The sequence below is a fragment of the Pygoscelis adeliae genome, unplaced genomic scaffold, assembly GCF_000699105.1.
Source record: "Pygoscelis adeliae isolate BGI_AS28 unplaced genomic scaffold, ASM69910v1 Scaffold91, whole genome shotgun sequence".
NCBI classification, from domain to species: domain Eukaryota; kingdom Metazoa; phylum Chordata; class Aves; order Sphenisciformes; family Spheniscidae; genus Pygoscelis; species Pygoscelis adeliae.
The window spans coordinates 809,693-827,544 of NW_008824196.1; the positions used below are offsets into that span (position 1 = coordinate 809,693).

Below are 17,852 nucleotides of genomic sequence, written 5' to 3' on the forward strand. Positions count from 1 at the left end.
AAGTAGGTTTTTTTGTTCCCACTGATCTCACTTCAGATATTCCATATGACTTCAGTTAAGATAAGTATGGATTTAAACTCCACTGAGAGTATACACTATAAGTTTAGGAAACTAGCTGGGTATGTAATCATGGAATACTTAATGCCTAAGGCCATTCATTTTGGACTGTTGTATAAATAATAGTCATTTTCATATGTCTGCAATTATAACACATTTTTAAAGGGATGCCATTTAGATGCCAAAGGACTGAAAGTAAACACTGTACTAAGCACTTTCTGAAAATCCATCATTGTTTTATTACCCAGTAGTTTGTAACAGCACTTACAAATAATTGCATCAATAAAAATCAAAGCCTATAGCTGCAATGGTATTCTTTAGACCTGACAATAGGCTAGGTAGTGCAAGAGTTAACACTTCTTCTTCCCCAGACCTGGATTAAAACTCTAGCTCCAAGTCACAAGTGAAAAGAGGTTTTGCAAACTTACCCCGGTCCCTCGTGGACAGGTGTCCACATTAAAAAGCCATCATGCAGCTTGGGGTGACTGGCAGCCTCAACTCTGGAGGAGCAGAGGACTGGGTGAACAGTGCGGCTGCTGCTCAGGGTGACAACCCGCACCTCTACAGAGAACTGCGCTGTCAGAGACGCCAGCCTGCCACCTCCCTCCTTGCACAGTTTGTATCATAAATATTGCATAATGAATATTTGTCTCTATCCCCGTAACCAGCAGCTGTCGTATCTTATATTTGTATTGTCACTCAAACTCTGCTTTTAGTCCCTGCTTTGAGACCTGCAAAAACTGTTAAAAAACACAAACAACATTGTAGACAACATTTTGCATTCCTAGGGCTTCAATGGAGCAAGGTGAAATTTTCCTTCACTTTCTTCTGTTTCTAAGAACTGTCACAAATCTCCTGCCTCTCAGAGCACTTAGAATCATAGAATCATTAAGGTTAGAAAAGACCTCAAGATCATCGAGTCCAACCGTCGACCCAACACCACCATGCCCACTAAACCATGTCCCTAAGCGCCTCATCTACACGTCTTTTAAATACTTCCAGAGATGTTGACTCAGCCACTTCCCTGGGCAGCCTCTTCCAATGTTTAACCACTCTTTCAGTAAAGAAATTTTTCCTCATGTCTGATCTAAACCTCCCCTGGCACAACTTGAGTCCATTTCCTCTCGTCCTTTCGCCAGTTACTTGGGAGAAGAGACCAACACCCACCTCGCTACAGCCTCCTTTCAGGTAGTGGTAGAGAGCGATGAGGTCTCCCCTCAGCCTCCTTTTCTCCAGGCAAAACAACCCCAGCTCCCTCAGCCGCTCCTCATAAGGCTTGTTCTCCAGACCCCTCACCAGCCTCGTTGCCCTTCTCTGGACACGCTCCAGCACCTCAACATCCTTCTTGTAGTGAGGGGCCCAAAACTGAACACAGTATTCGAGGTGCGGCCTCACCAGTGCCGAGTACAGGGGCACGATCACTTCCCTGCTCCTGCTGGCCACACTAGTTCTGACACAGGCCAGGATGCCATTGGCCTTCTTGGCCGCCTGGGCACACTCCTGTTCAGCCGGCTGTCGACCAGCACCCCCAGGTCCTTTTCCAACAGGCAGCTTTCCAGCCACTCTTCCCCAAGCCTGTAGCACTGCGTGGGGTTGTTGTGGCCAAAGTGCAGGACCTGGCACTTGGTCTTGTTGAATCTCATACAGTTGGCCTCGGCCCATCGATCCAGCCTGTCCAGGTCCCTCTGCAGAGCCTTCCTACCCTCGAGCAGACCAACATTCCCACCCAACTTGGTGTCGTCTGCAAACTTACTGAGGGTGCACTCGATCCCCTCGTCCAGGTCATTGATAAAGATATTGAACAAGATCGGCCCCAAAACTGAGCCCTGGGGAACACCGCTCATGACCGGCCACCAACTGGATTGAACTCCATTCACCACAACTCTCTGGGCCCGGCCGTCCAGCCAGTTTTTTACCCAGCGCAGAGTACACCTGTCTAGGCCATGAGCCGCCAGCTTCTCTAGGAGAATGCTGTGGGAGACGGTGTCAAAAGCCTTACTGAAGTCCAGGTAGACCACATCCACAGCCTTTCCCTTGTCCACTAGGCGGATAATATTCGAAAATTAAAATAAAAATACAGTATTGGTGGGCATGCAGCAGGAGGAGGGTAAGTTGTGTCAATCAAGCAGGAAATTCACAATTATGCTAGTAATCAGGATTGATATCCTGCTTGCTGACCTCAGGTATTTGGCTTCAGATACAGGAGTCCTAAATCTCTCAGGAGTTTTGCTTGTAGGACCCTGTACAATGAAACGATGGAAATTACAACTAAAGGAGGATGAAGGTGGACTAGAGAAATGAGGCCCATCTGGCAGCTGCAAGAAGATAAATCATTTAAGCCTTGCTGTTGTCTAGATTTTCCAGTACTCAAGAACATCTCCTCTTGACAAACAGGAGCAAGAAACCAAAATAATTTGATGATTAATTGTTCTTGAGAACGAAGCTGTTTTGGAAGAATCACATTTTATGATGCCCAGAACTGCACCTACTTCAAACACAGATTGGCACATCAGGCTCTGCTTCTTCCTGGCCTCCAGCCTGGCCAGGCTATTTTACTGTTAAAGAGTGATAGACAATGTAAAGCCAGCCCTCAAGCAGGTGTAATTTAGGAGTACAAGAACAACTCTCCCACTCTTGCCCACGTGGTGCAAGAACAGCTACTATCTGTGGAGGGGGATGGAGATCAAAGATCTTCACCCATTCCAAAAATCAGAGTGAGAGAAGGTGGGTTTCTGGGGCTGGAAGAACTGGGCAGGCCCTACTGTGGGGCAGCAGCTCTCATGCATCCATTTGTATACCTGCAGGTCAGAAAGTGAGCTATAGCATCAAGAGTTCAAGCTTGCCCCCATTTCTATACTTTTTTTCCTTTAAACTCAGGTAGCATATATGCAGTGCTAGCTGGATTCTTTTTATTCCATTGGTGGCATCTGTGCAACTACCTTCGCTAAATATTGCCTATCAATATGCAATTACATAGAGGTATATACCAAACAAGTCTGTCTGCCTTTCGTGTGGAAAGGAAGCTGATCAATAGCAGTAGATTCCAGCACGTATATGGTCCAAGAGTATAGCGTATTTGTCACGGGCAAGGAAACAAGTTTCTCCGTTTGCGTCTTTGTGAATGAGAGAGTTTTGTTTTAATGGATTTTGTTTCTGGAGTTTCTTTGGAAAGCAGGGCACTAACTCACACAAGCAGGAGAAATAGAAGGACTACATGGTGTAATGACTGCAGTATAAAAATGGAAAACCTAGTGCTGTTAGAAACAGCATACATTCACATTTTTATGCAATAGAAATATTTGATGTCAGGACTTTTAAATTATATAAACAGATATTAGTTCATGTGATACTTATTTAAATCGCAAACATCAGTTATTTCTAAGGATATACTAAGAATTAGTATTTTCTCTGTCCATTGCAGTATCTTCATGACATAAGGTGGGGACACCACGATTTAAAGCAGAAGCACATCTAAACTACACATATATCATTCTTTTTCATTCTTTTTATTTATGTAGAAAAACTCAGTATGAATAAGCATGAAATATCTTCCTACCCTCAGAGGCTTTATTGCAGTAAAAGGGAAAGTTGGTGTTGATTTTATTTCTCTGTTTTATTAGTAATCAACGGGTTCAGTGCATCAGGGCTCCAATTTTCAGTGGTGCTTAATGGCTTTCCTGGTGAAATTTAAATAGAGAAGTGGTTTCACATCGATTTGAACCAAATTGAAATATTTTGATTCACATAATAGATGTGTTTTATTTCAATTGTATTTATCCAGTAGTGCCACATTCCTTCATGGGAATGGTAGTTTTCCTCATCAACATGCTTGCCAAACTAGCCTGGGTCTTTTCCAAATGACATTTTCCATCATATGGTGTGATCTGACAGAACTGGTTGGTTCATGAAAATCTTACAACTACTAATGTTTCCAGTGTGTACTGAAGAGTAAAGTTCACCAGAGGAAGATACAGTGTTTAATTATTTATTGTTTATTATTTGGAGTCTCGATTGCCTTAATACCCACCTAGCAGGTGTAGGTGACACAGTGCCTGCCTCTTTCCAAAAGCTCTACTTTTATAAAAAATCTTCCATATGCAGCCCATCTCTACAGTATTTTTCAGAATACTTCCTTGCCTGAATAATTCCCTGCAACCTACTCAATCTGTAGTAGGCTTGCTCATGAAGAAAGAGCAAAGGGAGGAAAAGAGCAGTCAGGCTGACCAATGCAAAAGAAAACCACAACTTACTATTTAATATATGTGTGTGACTCCAAAGTTGAGAATTTGCTATGTGTACTCAAATTATCTAATCATTGCACAAACATTACAATCCGTCTTTCCGAAGCAGTTAAAGAGCAGGTATTATGAGACATTATAGTAATACACTTTTTCCAATGCTGTTCATTAAGTGCTATATCTGAAGAAATCAACTGGCTGAACAGTCAGGGGCTGAAATAGCCACAAGAGGTCAAATAGCTGATAAATTGTATGTAAACTGAATTGCCAAATCTATTCCTTAGGCTTACTGATATTTTCATTTAAGTGTGATCTGACACAGTAAGTTGTTTGCTACAGAAGGTACTGGGGCTGCAGCTGGTTGCCATGATTTATGTGTAGTGGTTTTTGACGTAGACTAGCACCCACAAGAGACCAAAGCAAACCCGCTATATTCTGCTCAGAAAGAAAAAGACAACAGGATTTATAACAAAACCTCCATGGCAAGAGATTTGAATGTTTTCATCTGTTGGTCCAAAACTCTTCAGGTTAAAAAAAAAAAAAAAAAGATCAGCTATTTCTACAGCTTGCACAGGTAAAAGAAAACAAAGTGAAAGGGAGTTGTGCTATTGCAAGTGTGCTATATTAGAAAATTATTGTCATTGTAGGCATGGGTGGACTGGATTTATCATTGTGTTCAAGTAGCTCCTTAGCAAAACACAGTGACAGCTGTGTTCTAACTCAGAGGAGCTGCCTAAGTCCCACTTTCAGTCTGCTGCTGCTTTGCCTCTGGGTTTTGTATGGGAATGATGAAAATGTTATGAGAGCTGTAATGGCTTGAAATGTGTTCCTTAACTAATAGAGAAATTAGTCCAGCTTTGTAGTTTCTTGGGGCCCAGAGTCATCTACAGTACTCCAGGAGGTTACAGTTCTTAATATATTTCTTATCAATAACTATTTTGGACATCAGGAAAAATTTCTTTACTGAAAGAGTGGTTAAACATTGGAACAGGCTGCCCAGGGAAGTGGTTGAGTCACCATCCCTGGAGGTATTTAAAAGACGTGTAGATGAGGCGCTTAGGGACATGGTTTAGTGGGCATGGTGGTGTTGGGTTGATGGTTGGACTCAATGATCTTAGAGGTCTTTCCCAACCTTAATGATTCTGTTCTTTACTGGAGAGACACACATTTAATTATTTTCAATTTTTTGCCTAATCTAACCTCCCTGAAATGTGAAAAGATAAACAGGAAACCCCTTCTGCTTTTCTAGGAGTTTCCTAAAACATGACCCAGAGCAGGACTTCACAAAGCTAAAGCCGCAAGAGGCCGTTCTGGTGGTCAGAGACTGCTGAAGGGTAGTGGCGTCCCTGGGTGCGTGACCTACCTGCCTCGCTTTCAAGGCAGAGAGAGAGACCATAAGAAGTATGGTCTCCCATATGGGACTCCTTATGGGAGTTGTTATAGGACTCCTTTATGCAAAGGGAACTTCAGGCTGTGAGCTAAGCTTGTTTTCTTACTATGTAGCATCATTAAAATTCACAAGCCACAGCACCAGTCAAAGGCAGTATGGTCGAAAAAGAATCCAGAAACAAAACACTGAACAATATTAAGCTATGCATGGTGCGGACAGATTTAAAGCTCCCAAGTCATAAGTCTGTAAGAGCTAAAAAACATGTGAAGTTTGACATTTAGAGCCACCCTTTTTTTTTTTTTTTTTTTCCATTGGAGATAATTTTTTACCTAGGATATTTTCTTGTGACATATATCTAAAAACAGCTAAGCTTTTAAAACAGAAATTATTTTTTGATCTGACAAAGAGGGCACGGGAAAAAAAGTGTTTGAGAAGTGCATTTGTCTAAAAAAAACCATGAGAAAATATAAGCTTCTGGAGTAAAAGTTGTCAAGCTTGTAAAACAATTGCAGTGACTTTCCTTTTCTTTAGCAACTCTTGCTTTATGCTTGTGATAGTTGTCTCCCACTCCAGCCTCTACTTCTGAAGAGGAAGGAATGAAAAATACTTGCTGAACAACTAATTTATCAGCCTGACATTACCATCTATCAAGAGGAGAGGCCCGCTGTTAGGAAAATCAAGAGTATTGGTTCAGGGGTTTTGTTACCTCTTGTGAAATGAAGGTTAGTTTAACAATATACGTACCTAAGAGATGTTCTGGGCATTTCGAGCCCAAAGTCCCATACATCACTTCTTTTTCTGCAGTTTGCTGTCTTCATTGACTCTGTCTCTGACAGTCCTGCTGCTCAAGAGCCCATTCAAAGTGGAAAGGATTTGGGTTTCTTTACCTTCACAACCTATGAAACAGTCCACTGAAAATTTTTAATATTCTTAGGTTAATCTTAGATCTTACCCTGTATGTTTCAGTATAGCACCTTATTAAGTGTTGCAGACTTAAATATTTCAGGGCTGATGGCAGGTAACATGTAAGCAGCAACATACAGACACCTCCATTAAGTGTCTTGCTGTTGAACTGTAATTCAGCAGCTGGAAGCCTTGTGGGGTAAACGGCTTTTCATGTGGCAGTAAATGACTGTGTGTGGGCAAATGAGTTTAGCCCTATGCTGAAGAGAGCTAGCTTCTAAGTAAAAAAAAAAAAAAAAAACACAACAAAGAAAAACTTAATGAGTAAGAAGTAGGCTTTTTTCCAATTAAAAAAAAAAAAAACAAAAGCAACAACCAGAAATTAAAGGAAGTGATTTTTAGCCTCTCCTATAAATAGTGATATCTACAAATTCAGTGAAAGTTCAAAAGCTACAATCTCTCTGATCTTGTTGCAAACCTTCAGCTGATGGGTTTTTTTGTGGAGGAATGGTTGTGTGTACACTAAATTTACACATTTGTGGCCTGAAGAACTTACTCAATATGTAATTCAGTCCTGTGCAATCAACATTCCACTCTGCAGCATAGCAAAATATGGACGGGTCTATTAATGAAGAGAGATAGCTATGTAATCACATTCAGCCACTTTGTATGATGCTTGCATGATAATATTTAGTGGAATGATAATACCCAGCCCTTTCAAACTTACATCAACTGAATTCAAAGTAGAGAGAATTTGCACATTGTGTCTTCACAATTGTATGGATGCAAGACCTGATGCCTTGCCAAAGACTTCACAACATGCTACTCAGTGACAAGACTAGAATTTAGCAGTTTCCAGCTTGCAGTTCTATTTCAGAAAACAGCATTATTTATTTTTTTGTTTAATTTGGCCTAACCTGCTATATGAAACATACAGCAAGACAGTTGCAATCTGGTAAGAGAGTACAAGATATCAAGATGTGAAAATATGTATGTAAACTGCAGGGCAGCATAGCAGTACGTGATGCTTTGTGCAGGCAAGGAAGGAATCAAGAGGAATCTCTGCAGTTCATCCTACTCTGAGGGAAGACTTATAGATCCCTAGAATATGATCATATGATCAAAGCTCATGACTGCAAAGTATATGGTGCCTTATTTTTCTTTTTTTTTTTTTCCTCCCCCCCTTAATCATGTTTACAAGAAGGCTTTCAAGAACTGTCTTCAGATGTAAGACTTCTCTGGAAACGTGAGCAGTTTCTACCCCCCTGCCTGCTGGGCTTGGCAGATGACATTGGCAAAATAAGTGGGTCATTGACTTTGCGAGAATTGCCACCTATCCATCCATCACACCTTGGAATTTAACAGCTTTTACATCTCTCCACTTGGAAGACTGATATTTTGTCAGTGCATTTTCTCTAATGTGAATGGAAAGAATGGTGTGAGAGATTTTGATTGCGTCTGCCTTGGCCTTTTGTAATTTCATTTTGAAGTGTTAACATTACACATAAATGGCATACTTATAAGTGTGTAGGTATTGCCTGTGCATTAGTTTTATAAATGGTTTGCATTGTACGGTAAAAGAAAGTCTCATGTTTCAGTACACTTAACATTTCCACTCTCTTGGCCCTCCATATTACTAGATGCTGATCATGGCTCTCAAACACTTCCCTTCCATAACACATCTTTGAGGACTCTTCTAAAAAGAGATTGAAGAACGTGTCTGATAATTATCATTGCTTCCAACAAAAATGGTTGTCTTTCACAGACAAATCTGTCAAATCAAAAGCTAGAACGGGTGACATCACAGTGTATGTTAACTTGTATGACTAACGGTGCATGTGTAATTTAAACTGCCCATACAAGATGACATTTCAGTAACCACAAAACGTTCACTATTTGCTAATTACAACTAGCAGGTTCTTAGCAGGCTGATGTTTTTAATTAGAGATAATACACGAGGAATTTACTGTTTCTTTTTTTTAAATGTTTAGAAGTTAGACAGTGCCCTCTCCTGGACATAGGCTCCCATAGCAGTAGTTTGCAAAGTGCCCCAAATGTTGCCAGTTAGAGAAAATGGACACAAAAACAGTGTGTTGCTCTGCTGAAGGGATTTGCTGGTTTCAAGGAAGTACACTTTGTTGTGGTCCCTCCTTGCATTCTGCTCTACTTGAAAGCATACTGTGTAACAAAAATTGTTCTCAGTTTAGATGGCAAAGAGCTTTTGTTTAATTTAGCTTGAACCTGGTTGGCTAGAGTTGACAGCGTAACTTTATCACAGCAAGCAGCAGGAACCTGTAGTGCTATATATTCCAGTTTTTACAAAAAATCAGCTCAATGCAGTAAAAGCATATTCATCTTCAGAAATAAAGGTGGTGGAGAAATATGCAGTTGAAGCTTACTTTTTAGGTCTTCTCTTACATGTCTGTTGCATTATTTCACAGTAAATGATGTCTATACTGAGAAGTCAAAAGTGTCATTTATCTTTTTCTTGAGGGTGTTTTGTTTTTTTTTTTGGAGGGGAGTGTTACTAAAAACCCCAACAGTAATAATTCATTTAATAATTCTAATCTCATGCCTTTGGACTTGTCTATAAAAAAAGCAGTTTACCCAGGACCTAACTTGAGACAGAGCAGTCTCAAGAATTTACATCTTACAGCAAAGGGGACAGAGAGAGAGAGAGGGATTTCCCTAGTAGTTAATTTAAAATGTGTATTTAAATTCCTTTAAGCATAGACTATAAAACTGTAATAATCCAGCATTTACAGGAAAATTTAAATTAATGGCATAGAAAGCATTACATATCTATTCATCAAACTTTTACAGTTTTCAAATCACTTCTATAGTTTTTCTCAGCACAGAAAACACACGGAGAGATTTAGGGTTTAGGGTTAACTGTGAGTGATTTCTATTAATTGGCTGACAGGTTGCTTTGTACATTAGCTTAAACATGAAGCAAAGCAGCCTTTTTATTTATTTACGTAAATTTTGCATGCTTTCTAAAAATATGCAGACCTCTTAAAAGCAGACTGCCCATGGAGAGCAGCCGCTCTGTGCCAAATTGAGCATCCTCTGACCGCTCACTTCAAAGGTGCACTTCTAGGGAAAAATGCAGCCCATCTTGCAGCACACACTCACTCACTCACGTAAGGGCAGCTCTGAAGCAGAAATCAAGATGTGCTCACAAAATACTCTCTCCACTTATAATATTGCCCTTCAGTTAGCCTTTGCCCATTACTTACCTGTGCCTGCAGCTGTGAGCATCTCTGCTCCACCAAGTGAGCTCCACTGACCTCTGCAAAGAGCTGTGAGGTCTGGGGTAACAGACCTCCTCATTAATGGTCACAGCTGGTCATTAGCTGGTCACTGAATCTTTCTTGATGACTTGCTAATGAACTTCCCACTGGCTTATTGTGAAGATTGGTCAAGGTAGACAGTATAGGTAATTTATAACTGAACACCCGGCACACTAATGGCGTTTGCTCAGCAACTGTAATCGACACAGTACTACTAAGAGGCATTACATCTTTCTTAATTTATTTCTCAGGTATAAATATTTCATGTTGAATAGAAACTTTGGATCCTGTGTTTAAAAATATGTTCACATATTGTATTTAAGGGGGAAATATCTTTAAGAATCTAATGAGGAAAAAAGCCTTAATCTTACAAACTCTTATATTCTAAATTTTTTTGCCCTTAACAAAATGTTTATTTTTAAAAGGCAAACCTATGCATGTTAATATTCACCTGCAAAAGACTTAGAGGCCTGCACAGTGAAAAAATCAGCTCTCAGTGGGTACCTGTTAGCTGCAGGAGCCTGGAGAGCTTTGACAGTTCAGCACCTGTGGTGCCTAATCTCTGTAAATCATGGATAAGTTGGCCAGAAGCTACAGTCCCTCCAGCTGTGATCTTGCCAGCTCTTAAAAGCTAAAAAGTTTCAACTGGGCCTTGACTTGGCGGGAAAGCTCCAGAAAAAGCCCAAGAAGTGGCAGTGATGCATTAGGTAGCACTCTTCCCTCTAAGACTGGTAGATAATGCCATAGGGGTTATCCAATTATCACAGGAGCCTGCTTTTGCTTTAGATATGCAGGTACCTTCTTCTGTTTCGAGAGTGATCAGAGTCCACCAATGCTGTGGTTACTAGGCGTTTCACAGCCCTGAACAAGTCCTAGGTTGGGTGACTGTGGCCAAGACATTCATAATCCTTTAAGGTTTTGTATGTTCATTTTCACATGTTCATGTATCATAATTATGATGCAAAACCAAAAAAAAAAGTTAGTTTATATCTGCTATGCAACCGCTATAAGCAACTGAATTTGCATCTGTTAAGTTGTAGTGGGCACAACCAGGAAGTTTACAGGTTTTCATGTACTTGACCCACATTAAGTGGTGTCCCAATGCTCATCTCATTCCCTGCAAATGGCTTCAAGATTGCAAAAATCTTTCTCTCTTGAGCTGTGTTGGACTGAGGAGGTGGGTTTCCAGGTAGGTGTCCTGACCATTGCTCCCCAGGGTGTGGAAACAGGAGCTCTGGTTGTCTTTAGAGAGGTTTTGCTCTCTCACTGAAAATCTTCAGTTTACATTTGGTAACTTTGCTCTAAATGAGATGAGATTATCAAAATGTCTCATTAGTCAGAGATTTGCTTTCATACCTTTTGAATATTAATGAGACTCTCCTCTCCATCCTAGTTTCAAGTTCTAGGACACTCCTGTCTCCTTAGCAGTCATTGCTGGCAAAGGGTGTGGCACCAACCAAAAGCTCATGTAATGACTAAAAGCAACTCAGTTTCCAAACAGCTTGTGAAAGCAACATAGATGGTACTTGCCTTGATGTTGCACATTTTGATTACAAATATTTGATTCTGCACCTTTTATGTCGTGGAAGCGGGAGTTCAAGCCAGGTAGGGGAGTCAGATGCTTTTACAGAAAACCACAAATCATTTCAGATACATAAGATGTTTATTTAAGAATTAACCTTCTTCTTATACAGCATCCTGCATCTGTTGCCATACTAAAAAGTAAATAAGATGCTCAAATATTAATGTCATATGTTTGAGAAGGACCACGTCCTGACCCAAAGCAGTGTATTTTCAAGAAAATTCATTGAACCCAGATGGACCGTTCTCATGGCATCTCGGTGCAGAATGAACTAGTGTTAACAATGCATCTTTCTTCCAGGAGCTGTGGTCAGTCAGCTTTGAAATCCTAAGACCAAAAATTGAAAGTGTAAATAAAATATGAGTTTGATCTCAGCAGTAATATAAACTCCATTAAAATACTCTCCTCAGGGGGGAAAAAACATTCCTTAAATCCTAACACTTCTTTAAATCACTGTGTAATTATCCACTAAAGAAATGCACATAGCAGTTTAGAAGGGTTGGTGCATTTTGAGACAAACATCTTTACAGCAGTGAATGGGAGATCTTTAGCTATGTGGCTGTCCACAGCACAGCTAGTTTTATCCAATCTTAGCAACGCACAAAATGCGTGCGAGATACTGTTTCAATCCCTGTATGTGTTCTAGCTGAAACCCCAAAGCCAAGTGGTACTAACACAATGTAAGGCTACACAATGAAAATAAACTAAAGTCAAGGCATGTTACATTTTTTTGTTTTCATTATAATGATTAAATAAGTAACGTCTTCTTTTTTCAGTTTCAGTGTTTAACACTTTCCTGCAAAGATAACTTAGCTATAAGCACACATCTTTCTACTGGCTGTCCCTTGGAAATTGTACCCTAAAGGAATCTACCAGCCTCTTTGCAGAAACCGTTGCAAAGCTGAACTAGCACAGATATGACTGCATGGCTATTTTACCTAACCGTTATTTGTTTTCAGAGAAAACATGGAAATCTTTGGTTAAGTTAGCTCTTTTTGAAAAAACATAGTCTTTCATTTTCTTACCAAACATAGCAAACTTGGTGAAAGAATACAAAATTGAATCCTGTTCTTATGTAACATTTAATTTCATTTTTATTGTATTTACTTTCAGAAAATATATTGAATAACAGTTGCAAGACAAGTAGATACTTCTAGACTTTTCAACAGCAGCTGGAAATTGAGGGTCTCTACAGATATAAGTTTTTTTTATAATCAACAAAAGCAACTGATTCAAAAATGAAACTTCTTTTACAAATTTTGAAATAACATATTTTCTTACATTCATTGTAACAGGCAGTTCTGCTAATCTAACCTGCCGAGCTTTCTTTGGATATAGTGGAGATGTCAGTCCTTTAATCTACTGGATGAAAGGGGAGAAGTTTATTGAAGATTTGGATGATAGTCGAGTCTGGGAAAGTGACATCAGGTAAAAGAAAAAGCATTTTGTTTTTTCAGTCAATATCTTTTTTGATAGTTAATATAATACTTGCTATCACAGATTAACTCAGGAACACATTGGGTCTGATCCCTGTTTTTCCAACATCCATTCTTTATCTTTTCAACTCCACCAGTAAAAAACAGAAAAATGCACGCCTCAGCCAGATCTGATGTTAGAGAGCTGCAAAAGCAGAATAGCTGCCTGACAAGTACCGTAGTGTAACCGACAGTGACTTTTTCAAACTGTGGCAATCTACAATAAGAACCATTAAGACAGTTACTAAGATGAAATTAAAAAAAAAAAAATACATCAAGGAAAACAGCTCAAAAGAATTCTTTTAAAACATGGGGCCTTAAATAAATGCTGAAGTTTGGCTTCTCTTTTGGAATGTTTTGACTTCTTTTCTTCAAGGAAAAAATTGGGTTTTCTGGGATGTTATCTGGCCAGTGAGAGCCAAGCGTCCTGTTATGTGGGCTGCCTATATCTGCTGAAGTACTTGTTTTAGAGAGGATCTGGCAATTCGCGTCATGTACTTTTAGTGCTCCTGAAAATGCTGCCTCATTTGGAAATTAAGAAAAAAGTGGTTTTGTATTGAGAATTACATGCTTGACATAGCGTATGAACTCCTACCCGATAAAGTATCTACTTGGATCTGAAGAGATTCCTTTTTCATTTCTAATTCTGTATGTGTGTGTATCACTGTGCCTGTGTATCATGGATAAACCCAGAAATGAAGGGAAATCTAAAGGTGCATTACAAAGGAAGCTAAATAGTCACAGATGTGTTATCTACAGTGATTGGCTATAGTAGAACAAAATGAGCTTATTTACACTCCACCTCTTACATAGGAGTTTATTATCTCATCAAAAGACATGAAGTCACACTCATTTTCAGCTTAACCTTGGACTTCTTCAGTGTAGCCAACGTAACAGAGACAATTCCTTTACCAATATCAAGAGGGCCACATGGACATTCAAGGTCATGCCCATGTCCCAGATATAAGCAAAATGGAAGCATATTTCACCCCAGTGTACTTCAAGTTTATTCTGTAAAGCTCAAGACCGGTACACTAAATGGCACATGACAACCAGATCAGCTGTATTGCACATCTAAAGCTTTTCCTAAGCCCTTCAGCCAGAGACTTGGCATTCTGAAGGCTGATAGAAAGGTGACAAGAACCTCCTTACAACTTTCTTGTTTTGTGGAGGGAGGAGCAGGAAGGCTGGTTTCCACTTCTTTTGTCAGGTGTGATGTGAGGGAGCAGTCTAGAGCGGTTTGTCATTTGCTTTGCTGGGTTTCTAAAACCACTGATGGGCTTGCTAAGAGGTAAAGAAAGCAATGCAAAGACAGGTGGAGTCTTACGCAGGAGGTCTTTTCTTTTATTTATCATCCATATGAACAAGTGGCATCCGGTATGCCAGTTCTTTCTACTGATTTATAATACACAGCCAAATTTTAGAATACATTTAAGAGAGAATTTTTCAGACCCTGGCATGAACACACTTTTTCTGAGTGACATGTTGAAGAGCCTTGGAAAGTGCACAAATAGTGTGTTTGGCCCAGACACCTAATGTGACCCTAAACCCCAAAATAACTGTTTTCACTTGTTTAATCTTCTAACATTTCAAGACTTCACATACTACTGATCAGGGTCTCCATCAGAGTGTGCAACAATACATTATCAGTGTGCACATCATCCTGCTTAAAGAAGACAATTAACTGAAGCTCTCATTAACATTTACAAAGCCAAACCTCCTCATTAGAAGGGAGGAAGAAAAGGGCATGATATAATTTAATTAAGATTTCATCAAACCATAGCCAAATTTGAAGCCAGAATTGTGGATTGTAAGTAGCATTATTATGTCATGATTATCTAATGCTCCGCTATGATACAAGCAGAATAGCAGCAATGGTTGTTTTTTTCTCAGGGTTCTCAAGGAACATCTCGGGGAACAGGAGGTTTCCATCTCATTGATTCTTGACTCTGTGGAAGAGGCAGACCTGGGGAATTATTCGTGCTACGTCGAGAATGGAAATGGACGGCGACATGCCAGTATTCTTCTACATAAAAGGGGTAAATATAAATAGGCAATGATTATTTTTCCCCAGGCATTTGTACAACTTTCAAAGTAAAACAGAAAGGCTGTTGTTAACTATGGCTGTCACTGGGAAAAAATACAGTAACACCTTTTAATTATATTTATATAAAAGAAACATTTAATAACTCATGAACTTTAAAACTAATAAAGGCTCAATAGAGAAAAAAAGTAATAGGAAGCCACAGGTAATACAACTGTAATAATTTTCTGTAAGAAATAAAATCAAATATTAGAAAAGCCAACAAAAATACCTTCCACTTCTGTCAGAAATGCCACGTAAACCCCATGCCAGGGGAGTTCCTGCATAGCCTGAGTGGACATTTTCCTTCTAACATTATTTGTTTAACACCAACATTTCTGAAGTGAAGTATTATGACAGAAACTTCTAAGGACCTTCCTGTTTCTACTCACCGCTCACATCCCATGATTCCAGCCTGCCTAATGGCCACAGCCATCTCCCACGGAGATAATTACAGAGAGGTGGAGAATCTCTTGCAAAGCGAGGTTCCCAGATCCACTTTGTTCACTTTACCTCCCAGAGGGTGCTCCACGTGCCTGGGCTTGACGCTCCCCACCCTCATGCAGCATCCCACTGGTTTAAGAGAGCAAAGAATAATCAGGAGTACTGTCTGTACTTCGCTGTCATTACTGTGCTTTTTTTAGACTGTTTGTAAAGGTGAGCAAACCAGGTTCTTACTGTGGTGCTGAACTACTTGTGGCATCTCAATTTATATCAAAGCAGTGATGTCTTCCCTAGGCTTAGTCTTGTAGCATGCGAAGTCTGTCTAAGTTTAAAAGGAAGCCATAAATCAAGATAGTGTGACTCATTTATTTAAATGTATTTTTGTGTACCTCCAATTAATTGAATAGAACTAATTTGTAGCCATTTTTCTGAACTCTTGTCATTGCTTCTTAAGAGATGTAGATGTAAATAACCAGATGTTCTGCTTAGCCTGGCATTTGCCATATCTTCTTGAATTTACTGAGATGAGGAATTAACTTATTCAGTAATTGAACCTCAACAATTTACCAGCTAGTAGTCATATACTCCTAATTCAGAGACATTTGAACCTAGAACAAGTGCTTAACCCAACAAACACTGAAATCCAATGGCTTGTCTTTAATAATGAAATTAGTGCATGGAACACTGAAAATAAAGAATTTTGGAGGCTTGGATTACTTTAAAACCAATACTTAATTAACTGACATGTATTAAGTCACACACTCATGGTGAGTCTTTATTTTCCCTTTGTCGTGGTTTAACCTCAGTCGGCAACTAAGCACCACGCAGCTGCTCGCTCACTCCCCCCCCACCGGGTGGGATGGGGGAGAGAATTGGAAAAGCACAAGTGAGAAAAACTTGTGGGTTGAGATAAAAACAGTTTAATAATTGAAATAAAATGATAATGATAATAATAATAATAATAATACACAAAGCAAGTGATGCACAGTGCAATTGCTCACCACCCGCCGACCGATGCCCAGCCAGTCCCCGAGCAGCGGCCCCCCCGGCCAGCTTTCCCCAGTTGATGTACTGAGCATGACGTCACATGGTATGGAATGTTTCTTTGGCCAGTTTGGCTGTGCCCCCTCCCAGCTTCTTGTGCCCCTCCAGCCTTCTCAGTCGGCAGAGCATGGGAAACTAAAAAGTCCTTGGCTAGTGTAAGCATCACCTAGCAACAACTAAAACATCGGTGCGTTATCAACTTTGTTCTCATCCTAAATCCAAACCACAGCACTGTACCAGCTACTAAGAAGGAAATTAACTCTATCACTGCTGAAACCAGGACACCCTTCCATACAAGCAGTAGCTCCAAGACTGACAACACATAAGTCTTTTCTGTTCTGTGACCACCAGCTTTTTAATCTAACAGTGCGCATGTATAAATTTTACAAGGGTCTACTTTCCTTGCTTCCTTTCTTGGAGAAATCAGTATGTCAAACACACCACAGTATGTGGCCTCATGATGACATGCTTAAGAGGAAGTAATCTCAATATTTAATTGCCCTTAGAAATAGTAAAAAGCTAAAAATAGCAAAATCTCCCGCAAATATTTTTTTTTCCTCTTTAAGTAAGGCTGAATCTGAAATTGTGATTTGGAAACAAAATCCGTTTGTGCCCTCGAAAAACAAAAGGTACCTGTTACAAGCCTTCTATATGCTTTGCATGTTGACAACAGTTTCAGTGAAATGATAAATTAACCATGACAGATAAAAATTTGAACTAGTCTCTCAGGTCTCCTAGGAAGAGGAGCTTTGCACTGCTTGCTTAGTCTCCTGTATATCACCATGACAACATTTCATTTTAGGTTTTCTTGTTTAGATCCACATTTAGTCTCTGCTAGGAATGAGTTAGTTGTTTATTAATTTCTGATTATTGGCTCACTTAGAACAATTGGGACCTAACAATTAGGTAAATTTGCTTCCTGAACACTTGAGGCATTTGCAGAGGTATTAGTTTTGGCTGGTTTTCTAGTTAGCGATCTTTCATTCCAGCAGTATAAACCAACAAAAATGCTGAATCTGGAATGTTCACTGGATACCTGAAAAAGAAATTATAATCCTTCTTAAACTTCATTTGTGGTACCTTATCACCAGGATCAGAAGGGACAGGAAAGCAGAAAGATCTGTTACTGAACAAAGAGCGTTCCTGGGAAAAGAGGTATTTAGTGCTAAATGCTGCAGCAGGGATTCAGGTACAAAATTTAAGCCTTTCAAACACCCTTGCATCTGCTGCTTCTCCCTGGTCAATATATTCTCTGTAAACCTAAACTTCCGGGGGGAGCTTTTTGATATGCCTGCAATTACACAGGCCCTGAAAGGGCAAGAAGTTCGGAGTCTAAATCACCA

General features: G+C 39.7%; 1 protein-coding gene across 1 annotated transcript in view; it reads left to right on the forward strand.

Moving 5' to 3' along the window:
- The window catches only part of IL1RAPL1 (interleukin 1 receptor accessory protein-like 1), a 386,752-nt gene that overhangs the window by 338,958 nt on the left and 29,942 nt on the right, over positions 1 to 17,852 (forward strand). The window contains exons 7-8 of the mRNA XM_009334784.1: positions 12,759 to 12,891; positions 14,832 to 14,977. Coding sequence (XP_009333059.1) covers positions 12,759 to 12,891; positions 14,832 to 14,977 — 279 coding nt within the window. The remainder of the gene's footprint in view (positions 1 to 12,758; positions 12,892 to 14,831; positions 14,978 to 17,852) is intronic.